Source organism: Phyllobates terribilis, unplaced genomic scaffold, assembly GCF_046119375.1.
Source record: "Phyllobates terribilis strain yellow unplaced genomic scaffold, ASM4611937v1 Scaffold_3__8_contigs__length_932513732, whole genome shotgun sequence".
NCBI lineage: Eukaryota > Metazoa > Chordata > Amphibia > Anura > Dendrobatidae > Phyllobates > Phyllobates terribilis.
Genome location: NW_027362763.1, coordinates 709,736,155 through 709,760,360, shown reverse-complemented (window position 1 = coordinate 709,760,360; position 24,206 = coordinate 709,736,155). Strand labels below are relative to the sequence as shown.

Below are 24,206 nucleotides of genomic sequence, written 5' to 3'. Positions count from 1 at the left end.
CAAATGTATTCATTCTCCACTCACCCACCCTGCCTGACTGACAGCTGCAGATTGTGCTAAGAGGTATTAGATCTCAGCAGGGAGGAGGGACACTGAGGAGCTCTCACTCAGGCTAGGTGGGCCGAGTCTTACTAGCAGCAGGGAAGTGGGACATTGAGAAGGCAGAAAATAAATGAGTTGTCCATGACGTTAACATTGACGGCCTATTTTTAGAATAGGTCATCAATGTTTGATTGGTGGGGGTACGATACCTGTGTCAGCGGTGACCAGAGCTACTCAGTTGCGGAACTGCACAGCACAGCTCCGTTCACTGTATAGTGGCAGTGGCCAGGGTACTGCACATTAGCCCCCTATTCAAATTAATAGGGGATGGATATGCAGGCCACGGCCACTATTCTGTCGATGGCGCTGTGCTGTGCAGCTCCACAACTGAGCAGTTCCGGCCAACACCAGCTAATCAGTGGGGGTGCCGAGTTTTGCACCCCCATCAATGAGATATTGATGACCTATCCTAAGGATCAGCCATCAATGTAAAAGTCCCAGGCAACACCTGTAACCTTTTGAAAAATATTGTACAGCCATTCTGACATGGAAATGCATTTCAGGGAGTCTGAAAATTAATGAAGGAATGAAGACTGCAGATAACAATTTTTTTTTACTAAAGGTGACTACTAACTTATCTAAAAATTATTTTTTCCATGTGAAAGGTGTCTATAACTTTAAAGTAGTATCTCCAACTTATTACCACCTTGGTCATTAAACAATATCTAATAGATGCTGGCCTTACCTCTGGAACCCACACCGACTTCCAGAACTGGGGTACCCCGAGTTCCAACCTGCATGATGACATGCGATAACAGGTAGCGGGGAGACACAAAAAAAAGTCAAGGAACTCATATGATCCTTAAAGTTTAAGGAGCTTAAGGGGACTTTCTTTTTTTCAGAAGGGTCCATCTAAAGATGACGCGTTTCGCTGCCGGAACCCTCAGCAATCAGCTGTAATCTGTTGGAAAACCGGCCATGAATTTTTTAAAAGCCCCTGGGGAAATTAAATATATTTTCCCCATTATAATCAATGTGCTGTTCATATGATTTACAGACACGTCTGGTGTTGCAATGAAAGAGACCATTTTTGTAACTACTCTCCACTTTAGCTAAGTGATGGAGACAAACAAACAGGGACTCCCCATTATTAACAAGTTTTTGCTTATCCTTCTCCAGTATTACTGCTGGATTTGCTGATGCACAAAGACTATGTGTTATAAATTTTTATTTCATCTGTGCACAGAGATGTTTTCATACAAATCAAATAATTTTTTTTTTCAATATTTTGTTTGTAAATGTAATTCTTTAAAGGGTTGTATCCACCTCTGAATTAAAAAAAAAACACTCAGCCGGCTAAAAAGTAACTCATCAGTGATGTGGCATATGATTGGCTACAACAGTCACATGACCGGAGCAGGAAGTACTGTGACCGGAAGTGGGAACTGGTCAGGGTTGGACTAGGGGGAACTGGGGGATTAGTAAATTCAGTATATTTTATTTTATTACTTTTTGTCATGCTGGGTGATTTTTCTAAAAAAAAAATAATTCAGGGTTGGACAACCCCTTTAATTTCATATAATTTGTACAGTATGGAATTAAGATGATTTAACAGCCAGTATTACTCTTACTACAGAGATCAATATGAGTAATCAATAGACAATTGGATTGCGGCAAAAAAACTATTTTTAATGGATTATTTCTGATCGAACAATTGGAAGGTCAGTTTGCCATATTTCACATTTCTCGTAGTATTCTAAAAAGTAGAAAACATTGGTAATGGCATTCTTCAGGAGCTTTCACCAGAACATTAGTCTCCCATCCATGTCTTCCATTGCGAACACTCTGAGCAGCGCCGTGGACGGTTTGGCCAGTGCTGTCGAAGAGGTCAGTTACACTGTGGCAGACTCCGTTACAGAGCAGGTTACGAGTATGATACACGTCCTCCGTACAGACGAGGAGGAAAGCCAAACAAAAGAGACTAATGACAAAGATGATGGTGAAATAGCTCAAAATACTCCAAATAATCCTTATGGAAGTAATCTGGATTTCGTACCTATAGACACAAATGCACATGGATCAAGCGTGAATACAGTTACAACCCAACTGAGATCATCAGAAGGACGCAAAAGAGAAAGGAATCGAAGACATGACAACGTTCCCGATTACAGTAGTCATCATGAAGATGAAGAATTCATGCATGATAGCAATGACATACCAACATCGGAGAGAGGACAATATGATCTTTCCAGGGAGATGGAAGAAGACACGGTTCCTGTAAAAAGAAATCAAGAGAATTCGTACAGTGACGGACATGGATATTGTCAAACCACTGAAGGAGCAGAAAGAAGAGGAAAATCCAAAAAGACGACTCATACATCCAATAATTATAGAGAAAGTGACCATGATCCCAGAGAACTTGGAAAAACAAATGATTTTTACGGTCAGGGTTCAAAAACATTGAGGTCAAGATCACCCAGAAATAATCACTCATCATCTCCTCGGGTTAACAGAGATAAGTTCTCAGAGGAGAACGTGAAACAACCAAAGCACCGTAAACTTCCAAATCTTAATCAGATTCATGGTGACCAATCTAAAAAGCAGAGGAACCATTGTGAAGATCCTGGAGAATATTACGTAAGGAGTGATGAAAGCCCCTCCAGTAGAGTTAATGAAAGCAGAGACAGAAGAACGAAGGACAAGAAACCTCGAAGGGGAAAGGAAAGAGATGTAGACATCTCTGAAGACAAGAAAGTGCGACATAAAGGTACACTGCTCTTCAGCACTTCCTGACTTGCAAAGACTCCTCTCTACTGTTCTGCAATTCTTTTTTTTCCCAAATTCTGTCACCTTCTGACTTGACTATTTTAGTTTTGGTGAGCAATATAAGGTTGAAACGCCCATTTTCTTGGAGGTCTCTGAGTGGGTCTTCAATTTTCACTAGAATATAGTTGATAACCCTCGTGTTTCCTATTGAACTACTCTCCTGGATTACTCGTAAATTGTTTTGGAAATTTCTGAAAATATTAAAATATTTTTTATCTAGTTTGATGGACACCTCTAAAATTCTGATATTCATATATATCATATACTATATATACACACACACGAAATAATGAAATTAGATTTTTTCTATTTTTCTATACAACTTGTGGCCTGCAGCTTTTTTTTGCTTTCTGGTTTCTTGCATGGTTTCTTCTGTGTCTGAAGATATTTAGATTTTTGCCATTTAAATATTTGGTATGAGATTGTGTACATTTCAGTTAAGCAAATACAACCCATGTCTCCTGAAATAATATTTTTTTTTCATTTACTGACCAGACCTGGCCTGGCATACAATCCCCACCAGTATTTGACATATTGGCATACTTGACAATTTTTCTAGCTTGATATCTAGCAGGTTAATAATAGCGCCCCCTTTTCTACTTTAGGGGTATGTGCACGCTACAATTTTTCAGGTGGGGGAACTAACCTAGTTTTTCAAGAGGAAGACGCTGTTTTTCTCTGGCATTTTTTTATCCTGTAAGTTTTTTTTAAGTCCTACAGCTTTTGTGACCGTTTTTTTAGCATTCTCACAGGGTATTTGTGGCTTCTTTTTTTTTTTACTGCTATTTTCCGGATGTTTTTTTTTTTTTAAGCTCCATTCAACAATGAATAAACGACTAGCGGTTTTTGAAGAAAAAAAGCTTAAAAAGATGAGCATCTTCCGGACGTCTTTTGAGCCTTCCCATTGATTTGTATTGTAAAGAATAGAGCGGAAAACACCTGAAGAATGTTCCTCTTAATTCTTTTAACCACTTGGCATCTTTAGAAATCTGAAGCAGTTAAAAGACAGCAGCAAGTCATTTTTTTTAGAAATGGGTGTGTTCCTTCTTTTGAGTGTTTAGTTAGCGCTTTTTCAGGCTGTTTTCGAAGCAGATGTCGGAGCGAACCCACCTGAAAAAATATGTTTTGTGCACATATCCCAAGAGGACATGCCTCCTTCAAGCCCATTCCATTCCTCTCCACCTCCCGTTCTCTGCCTCCTTGAATGTCCCAATGGATACCAAAGGACAAGAAGGCTCTTTTTCCCGTAGTTTTGAGACTTGTGAGATTCGCAGACTGACCGAGGAGTCCAGGAAGTCTCCCGTTATCTCAGGAGAGTTGCCAAGTATCATATTGGCTTACTATAAGACACAGATTTCCAACACTAATGTTAGGACCAAATGGAAGCTTTAACAGTTGTCCATTATGAACTTTCTAGCATTGTATTTATCATTTTACTAGGGCGAGACCTCCATGGTTCATCGTCAGAAAGTGAAGATGAAGGCCTGGCTAAATACCATGAGGCAAAAAGCCGCTTGCATGGCTCCAGACCTACCTCAGACAAGCAACAGAACTACATGTGGGAAACCAGGCAGAAGTACAGCCCGCTGTCTGCAGAGTATGACGGGTACAGCAGCGAAGTGTCTGCAGATGAAGGTAAGAAGTCTCATTTTATGTTCCACCTGCCTTCAGTTTTGGGAACGGGAAGGAACCTCATGAACCTTCATCATTCTCATGAGATCAGAATAGGTTTTGGGTGAAAGATGTGATGAGGGTGCCTGGCTACTGAAATGAGGCAGACTGTCATCTCTCATCATCATCATTATCATCATTTCACAAGTCAGTCGCCTACATAGGGAGATGGGGAAGAAAAAGCTCTCCGATGTTGACACCAATTGTGGAAGTGGAGGTTGTTTGACCTCAGGACCACCGCTAATATCATGAGCACAGGGTAGCTTTCATTATTTCAGTATAAGGGCTGGTACAGACAGCCGTAGATTCTCTCATCCGAGAAAATCAGGACAATTATACAAATAACACTCTGATAAAACTCTGATCAGAGTGTGATCCAATTCTCTCGGATGAGGAGAACATGGAGAAAAAAATGTCTCCATCTTCTCCATTGTGTCAGTACAAGGAAGTCCGAGATGTCATCCAAGTGCAGGCCGATGTTCTTCACGCACTCATTGACTTGAATTACCAAGTGCGATCCGAAAAAATTGGACATGTGCACGGCCCCATAGAGTACCATTGGTCCGAATATGATCCGATGTTTTGTCGAATCGCACTCTGACCAAAAATACACTTATCATATTGGCAAAACAACTAAATATTTATTGTCCATGAACATTCTCTTTAATTATCCCTCTACAATTACATTGCTTTTGTTCATTTCCTTGTGTTGTGACTTTATTGTGGTCTTTGGTCTTTAACCATGACATCACTGTGTTTATTATCTCTGTACTGTGACATCACTGTGTTTATTATCCCTGTACTGTGACATCACTGTGTTTATATTCTCTGTACTGTGACATCACTGTGTTTATTATCTCTGTACTGTGACATCACTGTGTTTATTATCCCTGTACTGTGACATCACTGTGTTTATTATCTCTGTACTGTGACATCACTGTGTTTATTATCTCTATACTGTGACATCACTGTGTTTATTATCCCTGTACTATGACATCACTGTGTTTATTATCCCTGTACTGTGACATCACTGTGTTTATTATCTCTGTACTGTGACATCACTATGTTTATTATCCCTGTACTGTGACATCACTGTGTATTATCCGTGTACTGTGACATCACTGTGTTTATTATCTCTGTACTGTGACATCACTGTGTTTATTATGTTTGTACTGTGACATCACTGTGTTTATTATCTCTGTACTGTGACATCACTGTGTTTATTATCTCTGTACTGTGACATCACTGTGTGTATTATCCCTGTACTGTTACATCACTGTTTTTTATCTCTGTACTGTGACATCACTGTGTTTATTATCCCTGTACTGTGACATCACTGTGTGTATTTTCCCTGTACTATTACATCACTGTGTTTATTATCTCTGTACTGTGACATCACTGTGTTTATTATCCCTGTACTGTGACATCACTGTGTTTATGATCTCTGTACTGTGACATCATTGTGTGTATTATCCCTGTACTGTGACATCACTGTGTTTATTATCTCTGTACTGGGACATCACTGTGTGTATTATCCCTGTACTGTGACATCACTGTGTGTATTATCCCTGTACTGTGACATCACTGTGTTTACTATCTCTGTACTGTGACATCACTGTGTTTATTATCTTTGTACTGTGACATCACTGTGTGTTTTATCTCTGTATTGTGACATCACTGTGTTTATTATCTCTGTACGGTGACATCACTTTGTCTATTATCCCTGTACTGTGACATCACTGTTTATTATCCCTGTACTGTGACATCACTGTGTTTATTATCTCTGTACTGTGACATCACTGTGTTTATTATCTCTGTACTGTGACATCACTATGTTTATTATCCCTGTACTGTGACATCACTGTGTTTATTATCCCTGTACTGTGACATCACTGTGTATTATCTGTGTACTGTGACATCATTGTGTTTATTATCTCTGTACTGTGACATCACTGTGTTTATTATGTTTGTACTGTGACATCACTGTGTTTATTATCTCTGTACTGTGACATCACTGTGTTTATTATCTCTGTACTGTGACATCACTGTGTGTATTATCCCTGTACTGTTACATCACTGTTTATTATCTCTGTACTGTGACATCACTGTGTTTATTATCCCTGTACTGTGACATCACTGTGTGTATTTACCCTGTACTATTACATCACTGTGTTTATTATCTCTGTACTGTGACATCACTGTGTTTATTATCCCTGTACTGTGACATCACTGTGTTTATGATCTCTGTACTGTGACATCATTGTGTGTATTATCCCTGTACTGTGACATCACTGTGTTTATTATCTCTGTACTGGGACATCACTGTATGTATTATCCCTGTACTGTGACATCACTGTGTGTATTATCCCTGTACTGTGACATCACTGTGTTTACTATCCCTGTACTGTGACATCACTGTGTTTATTATCTTTGTACTGTGACATCACTGTGTGTATTATCTCTGTATTGTGATATCACTGTGTTTATTATCTCTGTACGGTGACATCACTTTGTCTATTATCCCTGTACTGTGACATCACTGTTTATTATCCCTGTACTGTGACATCACTGTGTTTATTATCTCTGTACTGTGAGATCACTGTGTCTATTATCCCTGTACTGTGACATCATTGTGTTTATTATCTCTGTACTGTTACATCACTGTGTTTATTATCTCTGTACTGTGACATCACTGTTTATTATCTCTGTACTGTGACATCACTGTGTTTATTATCCCTGTACTGTGACATCACTGTTTATTATCCCTGTACTGTGACATTACTGTTTATTATGCTTGTACTGTGACATCACTGTGTGTATTATCCCTGTACTGTGACATCACTGTATGTCTTATCCCTGTACGGTGACATCACTGTGTTTATTATCTCTGTACTGTGACATCACTGTGTTTATTATCCCTGTACTGTGACATCACTGTGTTTATTATCCCTGTACTATTACATCACTGTGTTTATTATCTCTGTACTGTGACATCACTGTGTTTATTATCCCTGTTCTGTGACATCACTGTGTTTATGATCTCTGTACTGTGACATCATTGTGTGTATTATCCCTGTACTGTGACATCACTGTGTTTATTATCTCTGTACTGGGACATCACTGTGTGTATTATCCCTGTACTGTGACATCACTGTGTTTACTATCCCTGTACTGTGACACTGTGTTTATTATCTTTGTACTGTGACATCACTGTGTGTATTATCTCTGTTTTGTGACATCACTGTGTTTATTATCTCTGTACGGTGACATCACTTTGTCTATTATCCCTGTACTGTGACATCACTGTTTATTATCCCTGTACTGTGACATCACTGTGTTTATTATCTCTGTACTGTGAGATCACTGTGTCTATTATCCCTGTACTGTGACATCATTGTGTTTATTATCTCTGTACTGTTACATCACTGTGTTTATTATCTCTGTACTGTGACATCACTGTGTTTATTATCTCTGTACTGTGACATCACTGTGTTTATTATCCCTGTACTGTGACATCACTGTTTATTATCCCTGTACTGTGACATCACTGTGTATTATCCCTGTACTGTGACATCACTGTGTGTATTATCCCTGTACTGTGACATCACTGTGTGTATTATCCCTGTACTGTGACATCACAGTGTTTATTATGTTTGTACTGTGACATCACTGTGTTTATTATCCCTGTACTGTGACATCAGTGTGTTTATTATCTCTGTACTGTGACATCACTGTGTCTATTATCCCTGTACTGTGACATCACAGTGTTTATTATCCTTGTACTGTGACATCACTGTGTGTATTATCCCTGTACTGTGACATCACTGTATGTATTATCCCTGTACGGTGACATCACTGTGTTTATTATCTCTGTACTGTGACATCACTGTGTTTATTATCCCTGTACTGTGACATCACTGTGTTTATTATCTCTGTACTGTGACATCACTGTGTTTATTATCTCTATACTGTGCAATCACTGTTTATTATCCCTGTACTGTGACATCACGGTTTATTATCTCTGTACTGTGACATCACTGTGTGTATTATCCCTGTACTGTGACATCACTGTGTTTATTATCTCTATACTGTGACATCACTGTTTATTATCTCTGTACTGTGACATCGCTGTGTTTATTATCCCTGTACTGTGACATCACTGTGTTTATTATCCCTGTACTGTGACATCACTGTGTTTATTATCCCTGTACTGTGACATCACTGTTTATTATATCTGTACTGTGACATCACTGTGTTTATTATCCTTGTACTGTGACATCACTGTGTTTATTATCTCTGTACTGTGACATCACTGTGTTTATTATCCCTGTACTGTGACATCACTGTGTTTATTATCTCTGTACTGTGACATCACTGTGTTTATTATCCCTGTACTGTGACATCACTGTGTATTATCTCTGTACTATGACATCACTGTGTGCATTATCCCTGTACTGTGACATCACTGTGTTTATTATCCCTGTACTGTGACATCACTGTGTTTATTATCTCTGTACTGTGACATCACTGTGTTTATTATCCCTGTACTGTGACATCACTGTGTTTATTATCTCTGTACTGTGACATCGCTGTGCAATAACCCTTTCTTACAACTTCACATTATTATCAAAGGACTGTGTGAATTCACCTTATATGTTTTTATTTTATGTTATTACTCATGTTCTGCCATTATATCACTGTGGTTCTTAGATTTGTTTACACTGAGCGACCAGTAGCAGTGAATGAGAAGTCGTATAGTATCCTGTTTACACAGGCAGCACGCGGTGATGCTTACAGGATCATCTGTAGTAGATCGCCCAGTGCTCAGGAGTGTTCTCGGCAGCTCGAATCCTGTTTGCACAAGGATATGCTTCTTCGAGAACGGTGATCTTTTATCGTCTCACCCTACAAACAGGTGTTTTGCTCATTCTCCGGGTGATCGCCAGCCTGTTCAAACTGAAATGAACTTGCTTTTGAACGCTTGGTCACAATAGTCTTTTGGTGTAAATCTACCTTTAGTCATTAGCTGTGACATCACTGTGTGAAAATACTCTTTCCAGTCACTTCACAGTATTTATTATCCATTTGCAGTAACTTTATTTGTTAATTATACCAAGCTGCAAGTAGAGTGGCCTTCAGTGTGGGCCCACCTGCAGATTTTCCGGCAGTGTGGTGGGCCAGTCTGACCATTCTGGTACATGTGAACTTTCCTTTATAGAGAATAATATGTTGGTGTGAGCACATCTGTATGTTGGTACTGGTGCAATTTCAAGAGCCTTGGCTTGATGTATACTAACATTAATTATTTACATGCAATATCAAAGATAACGCCGCAGATTCCCTGTCAATCTGTGATGTATATAAGCAGCAGCCCCTCTGTATATCCATGTGTGACATCCAAGGAGAGAACTGAGAAATAATGATGTGAGTCTGAGAAAGGATGTAAGAGACTGCCACTCACAGGGTCCACTTTTATTCAACTGGGGCTTTAATATGCAAATGGCATGCAAATATTGATTGAAGGAATGCTGTCATCCAAGAGGATTTCAAATCAGAACCAAAAGGATGGAAATGTCAATTTATTTGAAATGTATATATTGAATCCCTGATATATTCATTTTTACTGTTGTCTTTTTTTTATTTTATTTTTTGGTCTATTAAATTGTTAAAAGCTTATATTTTTTTATCAGATCCCCTTTTATTTGCAGTATATATGGCAAGAGTTAACCGCTGTTTTAATATTTTTCTTCTTTTCATAATTCAGTATTACATGTGAAAATAAGAAACTTCTTTTTCCTACTGGACTGTTCATTCATTTTCAATATTCTTAAATCACTGGTAAAATCGGTATTCAGTAAAGACAGATTGTCATATTGCTGAGATAGGAGATGTCAGTTGGTGCTCATAAAGTTCTATGGAAGGAGAGGAGCATGTGACAGACAGTTATTCCACTGCAAGTTCTATTGAAACATCAGTTACATTTTAAATTGTAACTGTTGTTTCAGGAGAACTTGCAGTGCAATTACTGTGTCTGCCACTAGCTCCTCTCCTTCCATAGAACTTTATGAGCACCAACTGTCATCTCCTATCTCAGTAATATGACAATCTGTCTTTACTGAGAACAGATTTCACCCATGAATTGAGAGTGAAAGATCCATGTAGGAGGACAAAGAAGCATATTTCTCTGACAAAATATATTACAAAGTTTCTTATTTTCATGTGAACTATGAAAGAAAAAGAAAAAAGACGTTTAGTTTTTAAATAAATTATGTACTGTCGCAACATTCATAGAGAATCCAATCCATTCTAACGGGGGTAAAATGTCTCCAATCTGACGATCGACACAGGTCCCAGAGGTCAGACCCCCACTGATTAGTAGGTTGACATCTTGTGAAAAGGCCAATCCGAGCGTTCCGTTCCGATCCCGGTCCGATTTATTCGACCGTCTGACTGCATCCGTATGATAGGTCATCAATATCAGATCAGTGGGGTGCAACACCCATAACCCCATCGATCAGCCGTCAGAAAGTCCCACAGCTCCATACACTGTGCAGTGGCCATTCCCAGGTACTGCAGCCCATCTTCTATTCACTTCAATCTGCACAATTCAAATCCTGGACAATCCCTTTAAGGGATTGAATGAGGCAAAGAAATGTTACACAGATGAGTAAATCTTTAAAAATTCTCCAAAATTTAAATGTATTTTTTTTTTGCTAATCTTGAATTTAGGGTGTTAATTGTATGGTCTTTGATAGTAGCTTAATATTCGTCATGTGTTGTGGTAGGCATTAAATGTAGAGGTTGGAAAAAAATAACGCAAAAAAGTTATATTTTAAGATTTAATATCGATAAAAATATATAAACCTCCTCTCAGATTCCTTTTTTCACTCCCCTTCCCCAATTTACTAGCTTCTTCCATTTATTTTGTTATCTCTTATTTCTTTTGCATGGTTTTATATTACTGTATGTTGTTTTTTTTTTTACCATTCTCACTTTTTTAAGTTTATTTCATGCTTGAAATATTTCATATAAAAAGAGATTTGACTTCTTTTGGATTTGACCATCTTTTTGCATAGCATAGGCACACTGTAACTGCAGCACTTCCTGAATGATTCCTCTAGATGGCCTTATAAAACTTCCTTTCACATAGGGCCATTAGCGCGGCAATGATTCCCTTATACCTTGTCTTTATGGAAGAAGGGAAATGCTCACACACTTATATTCATCGCAGGGTAATAGTAATGCCGCGCTGCATACTTCATCCAATATCGGGCTCCGCAATGCCGTAATGCCTAATATCCGTTACTTTTACATTGTAATAAATGTGCCTATTTACCGTTATGTCTTCTTCGTACGGAAAGAAGTTGACATTTCTCAAGAAAAGGTTTAATATTTGGAATATAACATTTTTGAGAATATGAGTAAAATAAGCACTCAGCGTCTGGATGTCAATGTATTTTGTGCACTATAAACTTTAGAAAAATATCCATGTATCCTAGGCGCCCCCATGTATATAACAAAAAGATTCAACCGAATACACTGGGGATCCGATGACCATCTAATGTGCATGGGAGCATCCTGATTCAGGGGAGAAAAGGATCATCTTGCTGAATTTCAATGCCAAATCCGTTTTGTTCTCTTGAGATAAAATCTGCCGCCAGAACTGTCTGACTGCAGGTTTAATGATGTTTAAAGAGAATCTGTCAGCAGGTTTTTGCTATGTAATCTGAGAGCAGCAATATGTAGGGGCAGAGGCTCTGATTCTAGTGATGTGTCTGTAACGCTGGTGGGTGTAGACCACGGGCCGGGCTTACCATGGAGGGATGTGACTAAGCAACTACCTGGTTTTCACTAGAGCCTCTGGTGGTGAGGATAGGATTGGCCACAGGTAGTCAGTCGCCAGTTGTCACTCCAGGGTAGACTCTGAACCTTCAGCAGCTGACCCATGGGTCAGAGTGGGTAGGTGAAGGACAGGAGGGCGAGACAGAAGCATAGTCAGATACTCTGAGGTCAGGGCAGGAAGCACAGGGTCAGAATACATAGCCAGGATCAGGAGCGGAGAGGTCAGACAGATCGGGGAAAACAAGCTAAGTGGGTAACAGAAGAGACAAATCAAACATGCGTTAATACGGATACCTAGAGACAGACTGCAACTAGGAATCTAAGCTCAGGCAGAGTTGAGGAGGGGGGAGCTGCCTAATATATCCCTCGCCGGCATGACAGTCCCCCCCTTACATCCTCCCCTTTTTTGGCCAGACTGCTGAGGAAACCTCTTTAAACACCTAAACAAAATATCACATGAGGGGCCTAATAAATAGAGACAACCAGCAGACACATAGCCCCCCTAAAAAATAACTTTTATTAATAATCTCTAAAAAGGACCTAAAAGTCCATAGACAAACAACAATAATACTCTAAATGATAGGACATATAGCATAATATCTATATCAAAGTATTTTTTACTTACTAATGATATCTACTTTCTGACTGCTGGAATTGGGGACCATTAAGGTTTTAGTGTTATTGTTTTTTTACTAATGAAAATGTATATTCTGATTGCCATTTTCTGGTCTTTTGAAAAGGTATAGGGACTAATAATGATAAGTGTCCTTCTTTCTGTCTACTATTATGTACATCTATGACAGACAGAGTCTGGACCTGATACTTTGATATAGATATTATGCTTTTTCAAATACCAATACTTAAATCCCATTTGATGTATGGGGAGACATCTACCTGGGTGGGATTTTGCTTTCTGAGCCCCCTTTTGAGGTATATAGCTGGACTATCAAAGTGTAGCATGTGTCCATATTTGATTGCTCTGGCTGCTATTTGATTTGTTTTGGCTATGGAGAAACAAGCACTGTGCTCCTCTACTCTAGAGCATTTATGTTTACCCGACCAAATGAATTTGGCCATCTATAATCATTGACCTATTATCGGCTTCTGTATTTATACGTTCACTTTTTCTACCCTTTCTCACTATTGTGGTTTTGTTTAATTTAAGACAAGGGTCCTTGTAGGGACATTAGGGATACCGACGTTGAGCGGGGGCGCCACGAAGTACAAATTAGGGTGCCAACCTCCGCTGTCAGGTAGGGACAGGATTTAGGGACATAACAGGGACAGCTTGAATCTGTATTCCCTCCCGGTCGGTGTATTACCTGATTCTATATGTCCTATCATTTAGAGTATTATTGTTGTTTGTCTATGGACTTTTAGGTCCTTTTTAGAGATTATTAATAAAAGTTATTTTTTAGGGGGGCTATGTGTCTGCTGGTTGTCTCTGCTGAGGAAACCTCTCAAGAATAATGGGGGTAAAGACATTTTCGGCAGGCTTGTTCCTGGAGGACTTACTTCTACCGCACTGTGGACGGGCGATTACAAAGTCCTGAACATCCTTGACCTGCTTCCCCAGGTCAGAATTCTCCTCCTACTCGAAGCAAAGGTCTTATCCGGAGGGACGTCTTTTACAAGAACAAGAACCGCTTCAACAATCCGGAATAAAGATGTGCTGTGATTCCCCCTTAGAATCGGACTTGTCAAAGGATCGAGACAAGACACGAGTCTCAGGCAGGGAAGACAATTCTGAAGGCATGGAATATGGAGTCTCGAGCAAGACCTTGGCATGGCAGTTGGTAGAACACAATAGTCCCAATTGAAGCACCTGACTGGTGGACCAATCAACAACTGGAATGTGCAGACGAAACCATGGGAGACCCAGAAGAACAGAGTTTACAGACCTAGGTAGCACGTAGAAAGAGATTTTTTTGGAATGCTGTGTTCCAATCTGCGGGGTGACTGACAGCGTGACATGACGAATAGATTCTGCCACAGGTTGTCCGTCAGTGGAGGCAATAACCAGGGGACGATCAAGCTGTTGCGTAGGAAGCTGAAGAACCAGGTCCGGATGGATGAAGTTGGCAGCGTAGCCAGAGTCTAAATGGGCTGTTATGGAGAGAGACCTCTCTCCTCATACCAAGGTGACGTGGTGTAAAAGTTTCGGAGACCTAACTTTCCCATCCAGGGTCATCTTTCCGACTATTCCAAGGCGCTGGAGGTCTCCGGGCCTCACTGGGCTCTGACGAACATAATGTCCTTCGCTTCCACAGTACATGCACATGCTGTAGCTCTTGTACAGAAAGTTTGGCCAGCTCCACTTGTGTTGGCTCAAAAGCAGGAGGTGTGATTTGCAGCTGCAAGTGGTATCGGAAGGTAGGAGCCAACCTGGGTAGTCCATTGACACTAGAAGATACTTGAGCTTGTTCCAGAGCTCGCTCATGGAAACGGAGATCAATCCTAGTAGCCAGGTGTATAAGGGCATCCAGAGAGGAAGGCAAATCTTTTCCTGCCAACTCATCCCTAATACGACCAGAGTCTTCCAGAAGGTTGACACCAGGACTTCTTCATTCCAGGCCAGCATCTGAAACAACGGATACTGGAAGCCTGTGCTAGCATTTCTTCTGCGGTGTTGCTATCAGTGTGTCAAGAGTGGGAGAAGAGGATTGCATTGACAATCCAACACAATGGGCAGCACTTTGAACACATTTTATAAGTGGTCATAAACTTGTAAAAAACTCATGAAAGAATAAAGTTACATTAAAACCAAGCACACCATTGTTTTTCTTATGAAATTCTCAATAAGTTTGATGTGTCACATGACCCTCTTCCCATTGAAAAAAATAAAGTTGGATCCAAAATGGCCGCCATGGTCACCACCTATCTGGAAAAGGTTTCCCCCTCCCATATACTAATGTGCCACAAACAGGAAGTTGCTATCACCAACCATTCCCATTTAATTTAGGTGTATCCATATAAATGGCCCACCCTGTACTATGTCCACACAAGTCAGTAGGCTGCCAATATAATGCATGGATGTGCTTATTTCTTTAGAAAGAGTTTTTCTTTCAACCAATCTGTTTCTCTGATGGATTTTCCAGATCTTCTCAAAAAGCATAATAAAGAGTCAGATGCAAACGCAAACATCGGAAGTATTTGACCACAGAAACTGGAGTATATTTACTAAGGTTACTATTTTCTTGTGTACTCTGTGATAAAATTCTGGTTCAAGGTTTTTTAGACTGATTTATTCATGTTTTGCAGAAATAAGAAGGACTCTTTTGGATTTTCATGGAAGAAAGTCTCTTCTAATAACTGGCAGTAGATTTTGAAGTTTATTTTGAGTCCATCTTCAACCCAAAAAGTACCAACTAATTCATTTTTAATAACACCAGCCTACAGTGGGTACGGAAAGTATTCAGAGCCCTTTATATTTTTCACTCTTTGTTTCATTGCAGCCATTTGGTAAATTCTAAAAAGTTTTTTTTTTTTCTCATTAAAGTACACTCTGCACCCCATCTTGACTGAAAAAAACAGAAATGTAGAAATGTTTGCAAATGTATTAAAAAAGAAAAACTGAAATATCACATGGTTATAAGTATTCAGACCCTTTGCTCAGACACTCATATTTAAGTCACATGCTGTCCATTTCATTGTGATCTTCCTTGAGATACTTCTACTCCTTCATTGAAGTCCAGCTGTGTTTAATTAAACTGATAGGACTTGATTTGGAAAGGCACACACCTGTCTATATAAGACCTCACAGCTCACAGTGCATGTCAGACCAAATGAGAATCATGAGCTCAAAGGAACTGCCCAAGGAGCTCAGAGACAGAATTGTGGCAAGGCACAGATCTGGCCAAGGTTACACAAGAATTTCTGCATTACTCAAGGTTCCTAAAAGCACAGTGGCCTCCATAATCCTTAAATGGAAGAAGTTTGGGACCACCAGAAGCCTTCCTAGACCTGGCCGTCCAGCCAAACTGAGCAATCGTGGAAGAAGAGCCTTGGTGAGAGAGGTAAAGAAGAACCCCAAGATCACTGTGGCTGAGCTCCAGAGATGCAGTAGGGAGATGGGAGAAAGTTCCATAAAGTCAACTATCACTGCAGCCCTCCACCAGTCGGGCCTTTATGGCAGAGTGGCAAGACATATGAAAGCCTGCATAGAGTTTGCTCAAAAACACATGAAGGACTCCCAGACTATGAGAAATAAGATTCTCTGGTCTGATGAGACGAAGATAGAACTTTTTGGTGATAATTCTAAGCGGTATGTGTGGAGAAAACCAGGCACTGCTCATCACCTGCCCAATACAATCCCAACAGTGAAACACAGTGGTGGCAGCATCATGCTATGGGGGTGTTTTTCAGCTGCAGGGACACGATGACTGGTTGCAATTGAAGGAAACATGAATGCGGCCAAGTACAGAGACATCCTGAATGAAAACCTCTTCTAGAGTGCTCTGGACCTCAGACTTGGCCAAAGGTTCACCTTCCATCAAGACAATGACCCTAAGCACACAGCTAAAATAACAAAGAGTGGCTTCAGAACAACTCTATGACCTTTCTTGACTGGCCCAGCCAGAGCCCTGACCTAAACCCAATTGAGCATCTCTGAAGAGACCTGAAAATGGCTGTCCACCAACGTTCTCCATCCAACCTGACGGAACTGGAGAGGATCTGCAAGGAAGAATGGCAGAGGATCCCCAAATCCAGGTGCGAAAAGCTTGTTGCATGATTCCCAAGAAGACTCATGGCTGTACTAGCTCAAAAGGGGGCTTCTACTCAATACTGAGCAAAGGGTCTGAATACTTATGACCATGCGATATTTCAGTTTTTCTTTTTAAATAAATTGGCAAAAATTCTACATTTGTGTTTTTTTCAGTCAAGATGGGGTGCAGAGTGTACTTTAATGAGAAAAAAAGTGAACTTTTTAGAATTTACTAAATGGCTGCAATGAAACAAAGAGTGAAAAATTTAAAGGGTCTGAATACTTTCCGTACCCACTGTATATCAGTGCCACCTCTGCCACCTCCACCTTGATGATGTCTGTGTGGAAGTGGAGGTCTGTGCCCGTTACTGATTCAGCCATGGATCCATCTATCTGCCTCGTCAAGAGTCACTCTCATCTCAGTAGTCCAAAAAACCTTTGAAAAAAATCTGTCTTCAGATATTTCTTGGCCCAGTCTTCACATTTCCACTTTTGTGTCTTGCTCAGTGGTGGTCTGGCTCAGCCTCCTCTCCTCGGTCGTGTCTCTGAGCAGTGAACACCTATTTCTGTATCTTGCTCATTGGTGGTCAGGCTCAGCCTTCTCACCTCGGCCGTGTCTCTGAACACTTAACTTCTTGTACTTCTGTGTCTTGTTCAGTGGTGGTCGGGCTTAGCCTCCTCACCTCGACCGTGTCTCTGAGCACTGAACACCTTGTACTTCTGTGTCTTTCTCAGTGGTGGTCGGGCTCAGCCTTCTCACGTCGGCCATGTCTGAGCTCTGAACACCTTGTACTTCTGTGTCTTGCTCAGTGGTGGTCAGGCTCAGCCTCCTCACCTCAGCCATTTCTCTGAGCACTGAACACTTTGTAGTTCTGTGTCTTGCTCAGTGGTGGTTGGGCTCAGCCTCCTCACCTCGGCCATGCCTCTGAGCACTGAACACTTTGTACTTCTGTGTCTTGCTCAGTGGTGGTCAGGTTTGATCTTTCCTTACCTTGGCCATGTCCATGAGCACTGACCACCTTGTACTTCTGTGTCTTGCTCAGTGGTGGTCTGGTTTGATCTTTCCTTACCTTGGCCGTGTCTGTGAGCACTAAACACCTTGTACTTCTGTGTCTTGCTCAGTGGTGGTCAGGTTTGATCTTTCCTTACCTCGGCCGTGTCTCTGAGCACTGCACACATTGTACTTCTGTGTGTTGCTCAGTGGTGGTCAGGTTTGATCTTCCCTTACCTCGGCCATGTCTCTGAGCCCTAAGCCCCTTGTACTTCTGTTTCTTCTTCAGTGGTGGTGTGGTTTCAGCCTTCCTTACCTCGGCCGTGTCTTTGAGCACTGAACTCCTTGTACTTTTGTCTCTTGCTCAGTGGTGGTCAGGTTTGATCTTTCCTTACCTCGGCCATGTCTCTGAGCACTAAGCACCTTGTACTTCTGTTTCTTCTTCAGTGGTGGTGTGGTTTCAGCCTTCCTTACCTCGGCCGTGTCTCTGAGCACTGAACTCCTTGTACTTTTGTCTCTTGCTCAGTGGTGGTCAGGTTTGATCTTTCCTTACCTCGGCCGTGTCTCTGAGCACTAAGCACCTTGTACTTCTGTGTCTTGTTCAGTGGTGGTCGTGTTTCAGCTTCCTTACCTCGGCCGTATCTCTGAGCACTGAACACCTTGTACTTCTGTGTCTTGTTCAGTGGTGGTCAGGTTTGATCTTTCCTTACCTCGGCCGTGTCTCTGAGCACTGAACACCTTGTACTTCTGGGCCTCCAGGGATGTTGCAGTTCTGGATAATGACAGCACTGGAATATGGTTTTCTGGTTGCTTCACGTTTGATTCTTCTCAAATCTTTGGAAGTCAATGTACGTCTTTTTTCACATTTTTTGTGACTCTGTTAACTATTTGCAACAAAACTCTAGAAGCCTCTGTGATCGTCCCAATATCTTAGCAATTTCAAGAGTGCTGCATCCTCTGTAAGGTTATGTGCCCACGATGCAGAAATACTCCGGATTTTTCCTGAGCGTTTCTGCATCTCCCTGGCAGAAAAAACGCATGCAGATTGTACATGCGGATTGTACATGCGGATTGTACATGCGGATTGTACATGCGGATTGTACATGCGGATTGTACATGCGGATTGTACATGTGGATTGTACATGCGTTTTTCCTGCCAGGGACAAGTGGATGTGAAGCGTTCTTCACATGCATTTCTGCATGCGGGTTGTCAAGCGCTTTCCAAGCAATTTTAGCATCACTTGGAAAGTGCTGGTCAACTTGGTCACACTATATAAATCCATGCAACCTGCATGGATTTATATAGTGTGACCGAAAGAATGGTAAAAAATAAAAAATAAATATCATACTTACCTTCTGATGGCCCCCGGAGTCTTTATTCGATGCGTCTCGGCTTGCTGGCAGCTCGCAGTACACTACACTGATGGACCTGCCGTCACATGACTAAATGACGTCAGCGCAGGTCCTTGAGTCCACCGCGATCTGTCGGCAAGCCAAGACAAGCGCATCGGGGGCCATCAGAAGGTAAGTATAATATTTATTTTTTATTTTATTCTTTTTTTTACAGGTTCTATGGTACCCGGGTCCGGAGGAGAGTCTCCTCTTCTCCAGACCCGGGTACCATCCGCACATTGAAACGCATGGATTCCGCATGTACAGATGCAGTGATGCGGATTACATGCGTTCCAATGAAAGCGAAAACGCAGCGCTTCCGCAAAATAATTGGTAGTGCTGCGTTTTTTTCCGCAGCGGAAATTTCCGCAGCATGTGCACAGCACATGCGGATTATCATTGGGGAACATGGCAGACCTTCTACCATGTGTTTTTGCAGCGGAATTGTCGCTGCGGAAACGCTTAAAAAACGCATCGTGGGCACACAGCCTAAGACTTTTCAGAGTCAGATCATTCTCTCTTGGCCCATTTGCCATGAGAAAAACAAGCAGCCTAATAATTCTGCACACCTTGATAAGGGTGTTGTATCCTTAGACCTCATCCTCGTTATTACACAAATACACCTCACCTGATCTTGGCCTAATAATTCTGCACACAGTGTATTAAACCCCCACAATCCAGAGAATGAAGTGTTTGTGTAGTGCTGTGAGTTCTTCACTGTTTTTTCCTTCCCAACTACCAGCATGCAGCATTACAGCAGTGGTGTAACCTCTGTATTCTCTGGATTGGGAGGGGGGGTCCCTAAGGTCGGACCTTCTCCAACCATAAAGTGTTTGCATATCTTAGTTATCATCAATCTTTAAGATGGGAATATGTCTTAAAGGTCTGATGGGTGAACCAGTATTAGCAAGACCATGTGAGAAGAAGCTGGTATGCTGTTAAACATAAACTGGTAGATACTTTTATGTCCTTGAGATGTTCCTTCAAGATGCAAATCATTCATTTTAGCCCCCTCAACTTTTTAAGATAAGTGCATCAAAACTCCGTCTCAATTTGCATAATTTGCACCACATTTATTTAGTTTTAGACATTTCTGTTGCCCCCAATCGAATGAGTATAGGTTGCCTAACAAGAACAAGTATGGCCTAAGATGTGACAACATCTGCCAAAATTGCACCAAAATTTTGCAGCAAAACTAATCTCACCGATTTGTTGGAGTAAAGCTAGATTAATGCGTCTAAACATTCATCTATCATTAACCAATGTTATAAATTTGGTGCATTTTCAAAATTTTTAGTCAACGTTTACTCTGTCTAAATATTAGAAAGGACTAGTGAATCTGCCCCATTCTTTGTTGGTTGCCCTTCTTTTAAGAGACCAGCTGAGTATGGAGTCTTGATGGCATTACTCACTGCGAAGACTCAGAAAATTCGCTCTCTACTAGAAGAAAACTGAACTTATCTTACAGATGTCTGACTTGATTAACATTCCCAGGCCATGTTTCAAGGCTCATTCTAGGGTCGAACATTGATTAACAGGGTGGCTACCTCTAGTAGGTGGCTCCAGAGAGAGTTTATATTTTTTCTTCCAGTAGAGAGCTAACTGGCATAGTAAGAATTGTCAAATGATCTCAATCTGCTCAAAGATGCCTGATGTGGAGGAAGGCAAATCAGTCAACAAGCTAGAACATGGCACGGGCTGAGAATTACCCACCTAGCCTAGACATCTGCTGAGCTTCAGGTATAGTTATGGTGCTGCCTTTGTGATGATATGAGGGGGGAAGTGTTGGATGTCACTGTGCCCTCTGTAGTTTGTTCCCAGCGTACACTGACTTCTCGCCAAGAAACCAAATTATGGAACGAATTCCACATGGTTTAATTAACAGACATCCAGTATGAAGGTACTTTTAACATTACACAACAGAAGAACTTTTACTCAAATATATGTGGTCTCTGGTGTCTCCTCCTTTCCTGGTGCTCCTGAGCTTGCATCACCACTGGGAATTATTCACATTATTCTCTATCTGAGCTACTTCAGATGACACACACTTGCATTCTGTCATTTTTACTTCCCAGACTTTGTTTTTTACTGCTATTTTAGGCAGCATGCTTTTTCCCTCCTTCTCCAGCCCATAACTCCTGTCAGGAGGACACTCAGTATCAGGGTGGTCTCTTCCTTTTCTCTTTTACAGTCAACCGGCCTTTCATGACTGGTAGAGTCTGTCACAGAGGCAACGTGTCCTCTGTAGCCCGGTGCAGCTCACAGTTTGTTTCTGCTACTCATCTGCTAGTAATATGGCTTTAGCTCAGCATCTAACACATGCTGAAGGCACGTCAGCCCCTTAATATCCTCTGTCTCAAACATTCTCTGTAGACTGGTCAACCGAAAGACAGCATGACCTCTCTTACAACCTCTCAGATGACTTAGAAGCAAATGTGACCACCTGTACATTAGTCATCTACCTGACATTTAAGGGAACCCGTTAATGAAGGTTATTGTACCCTTTTATTTAGTAATGGCTAGAACCTATGTAAGATACCCTAAGTGGCTCGTGACATTGAAAGATTTTTTTTATGATGAGTTTTGAAATCTTTCTTGAACTATCAAACACATCTATAACTTTTAAGGGAGAGCCACTTCTATTATTGCCATTCTACAAATTAATGAATACTTCTCATAGATTATTATCATCTTTGTGAATGACTGTCAATCATGCCGCAGTCAAATATATTAAAATCTATTTCACTGCAATGTCTTTTGTATTGTAGAATAGTAACTGCGTCCTTCAATGCAGCGTATTATTTTAGTTGTATTATTTTTACATTTTAGCGCACTTTTAAGACAGAATTGTTTCGTTGCGTGCTGTCAACGTAAATTACCTATTTTTAAAAATTCACACAATGTGCAGGAAAGAAAGGAAATATTCGTGTATTCTTTTTTTTTTTTTTTCTTATAAGAACCTCCATAAGAAAAAATTGTATGCTTTCTGCTTCAAGACTCTCAAGCTTCGGATTTTGTAGCTGTTATTATTTGCGCTAAAGCTATTATTACTGACATGATGGTTGGGAAAAACAATAGGATGATTTATTATCGTGAATGAAGGCTGCTCCTGGCTTTGAAGCCTGTCAATTAAGGTGACTCTTCAGCCCACAGAGCATAGCCATCTTACACCGTTTGCAGGAATAAATATGAAGAAATGAAATGAAAAATTGCAGGCTTGAAAAAGACAATAAAATTAAAGAAATGTTACACTTCAATAGATTGCACAATTTCTGGTAGAGGGAAGAGACATTCTGTTATAAGAAGTATCTCTGCAGCTGAGTAGTGAAAGAATAAAAGGGAGTTTGTGGCTAAAAGATTTTAAGTCTTCACCTTAACACCACTCTTTAGAGTAAGAGCTTAAGTTCGGAGAATCACTGGGTTGCGTTCCCAATTTCCAAATGTACACACTGGTGATTTAAATTGTTTGTACAACTTATGTAAGTTATCCATTACTCTATGGAAAATGTACTGATTGGCTAGGGGTCATTGGAACAAGAGGGAGACAGCCAGCTCACCAAGATGTAGGTGCACAAATTCGGCACGGCATCGTCAGTAGGCAGGAAAGGGAGGATTATCCAGCACTCTTTGGTGGAAAAAATAAAATCACTTTTATTGGTACAAAAAATCCATCAAAAATGTAACACTTGGAAGGAGAAACAGAACTAACACGTTTTGAACAGAAGTTTGTTCTTAGTCTGTTCAAAACGCGTCCTCCTTCCATGTGCTGAAATTTTTTATGATCTTTTTGTACCAATTAAAAAGTGATTTTATTTTTTTCTACCAAAGAGTGCTGGATAATCCTTCCTTTGAAACCATTGGAACCACTACCGATCCCAAGATCGGGGTTGTACTTGGCTATTTCTGACGGTGCCATAGACAGTGACGGATTGGGGGTACACATGTTCACACTCTGCTGCGTTCTGCAGAGCCACATTCTCAGGAGCAGTGGAAGATCCAGGGACTAGAGGTCCCTTATTCTGAAGACTGAGAGGAGACTTAATAGCTGTTTACAAATATATGAAGGGCTGTCACACTGTAGAGGCATCAGCTTTATTCGCATTCGCACAAAGAAAGACTAGAAGCAATTGGATGAAACGGAAAGGGAGAAGATACAGATTAGACATTAGAAAATACTTTTTGACAGTGAGGGTGATCAATGAGGGGAACAGGCGGCCACGAGAGGTGGTGAGTTCCCCTTCAATGGAAGTCTTCAAACAGGCTGGACAGACATCTGTCTGAGATGGTTTAGTGACTCCTGCCGGATGACCCTGGAGGTCCCCTCCAACTCTACCTTTCTATGTTCTATGATAATATCTTACAAATGCACCTTACAAAATCGTAGGCAACAAACAGACGAAAATTAAGAAGGGAAGTCGATAAAGACTGCCTTGCAAACATCTCAACACACCATTAAAGGAAACCTGTCATGTCAAAATATGCTATTAACCTGCACATGCAGGGTTAATCTGGAGGTTAATAGCATTCTGAACCTGCCCGACGCCCGCACGGAGAGCCCCGCCGCCGAGAGGAAATTAACTTTATTCCTCCTTGCAGCCTCGGGCTTTTAGTCATATGGGCGGGTCGGCACGGTTTCAGTCACCAATCAGTACATTGCTGTAACCGTACCATTAGAGCCGGCTGTCACTCAGTGCCGGGTTGTGGTTACAGTCGCCACTCACTATGCACTAACTTAAC

General features: G+C 40.9%; 1 protein-coding gene across 3 annotated transcripts in view; it reads left to right on the top strand.

The window, feature by feature from the left end:
- The window catches only part of SYT14 (synaptotagmin 14), a 162,601-nt gene that overhangs the window by 53,930 nt on the left and 84,465 nt on the right, over positions 1-24,206 (top strand). For 2 of the 3 annotated variants that reach the window (XM_073672005.1, XM_073672004.1), the window contains exons 1-2: positions 1,692-2,809; positions 4,309-4,503. In XM_073672005.1, the coding sequence (XP_073528106.1) occupies positions 1,822-2,809; positions 4,309-4,503 (1,183 nt within the window). In that variant the 5' untranslated portion in view covers positions 1,692-1,821. Of the gene's footprint in view, positions 1-1,691; positions 2,810-4,308; positions 4,504-24,206 lie in introns of those variants that run through there. The other variant, XM_073672006.1, reaches the window with a different exon arrangement.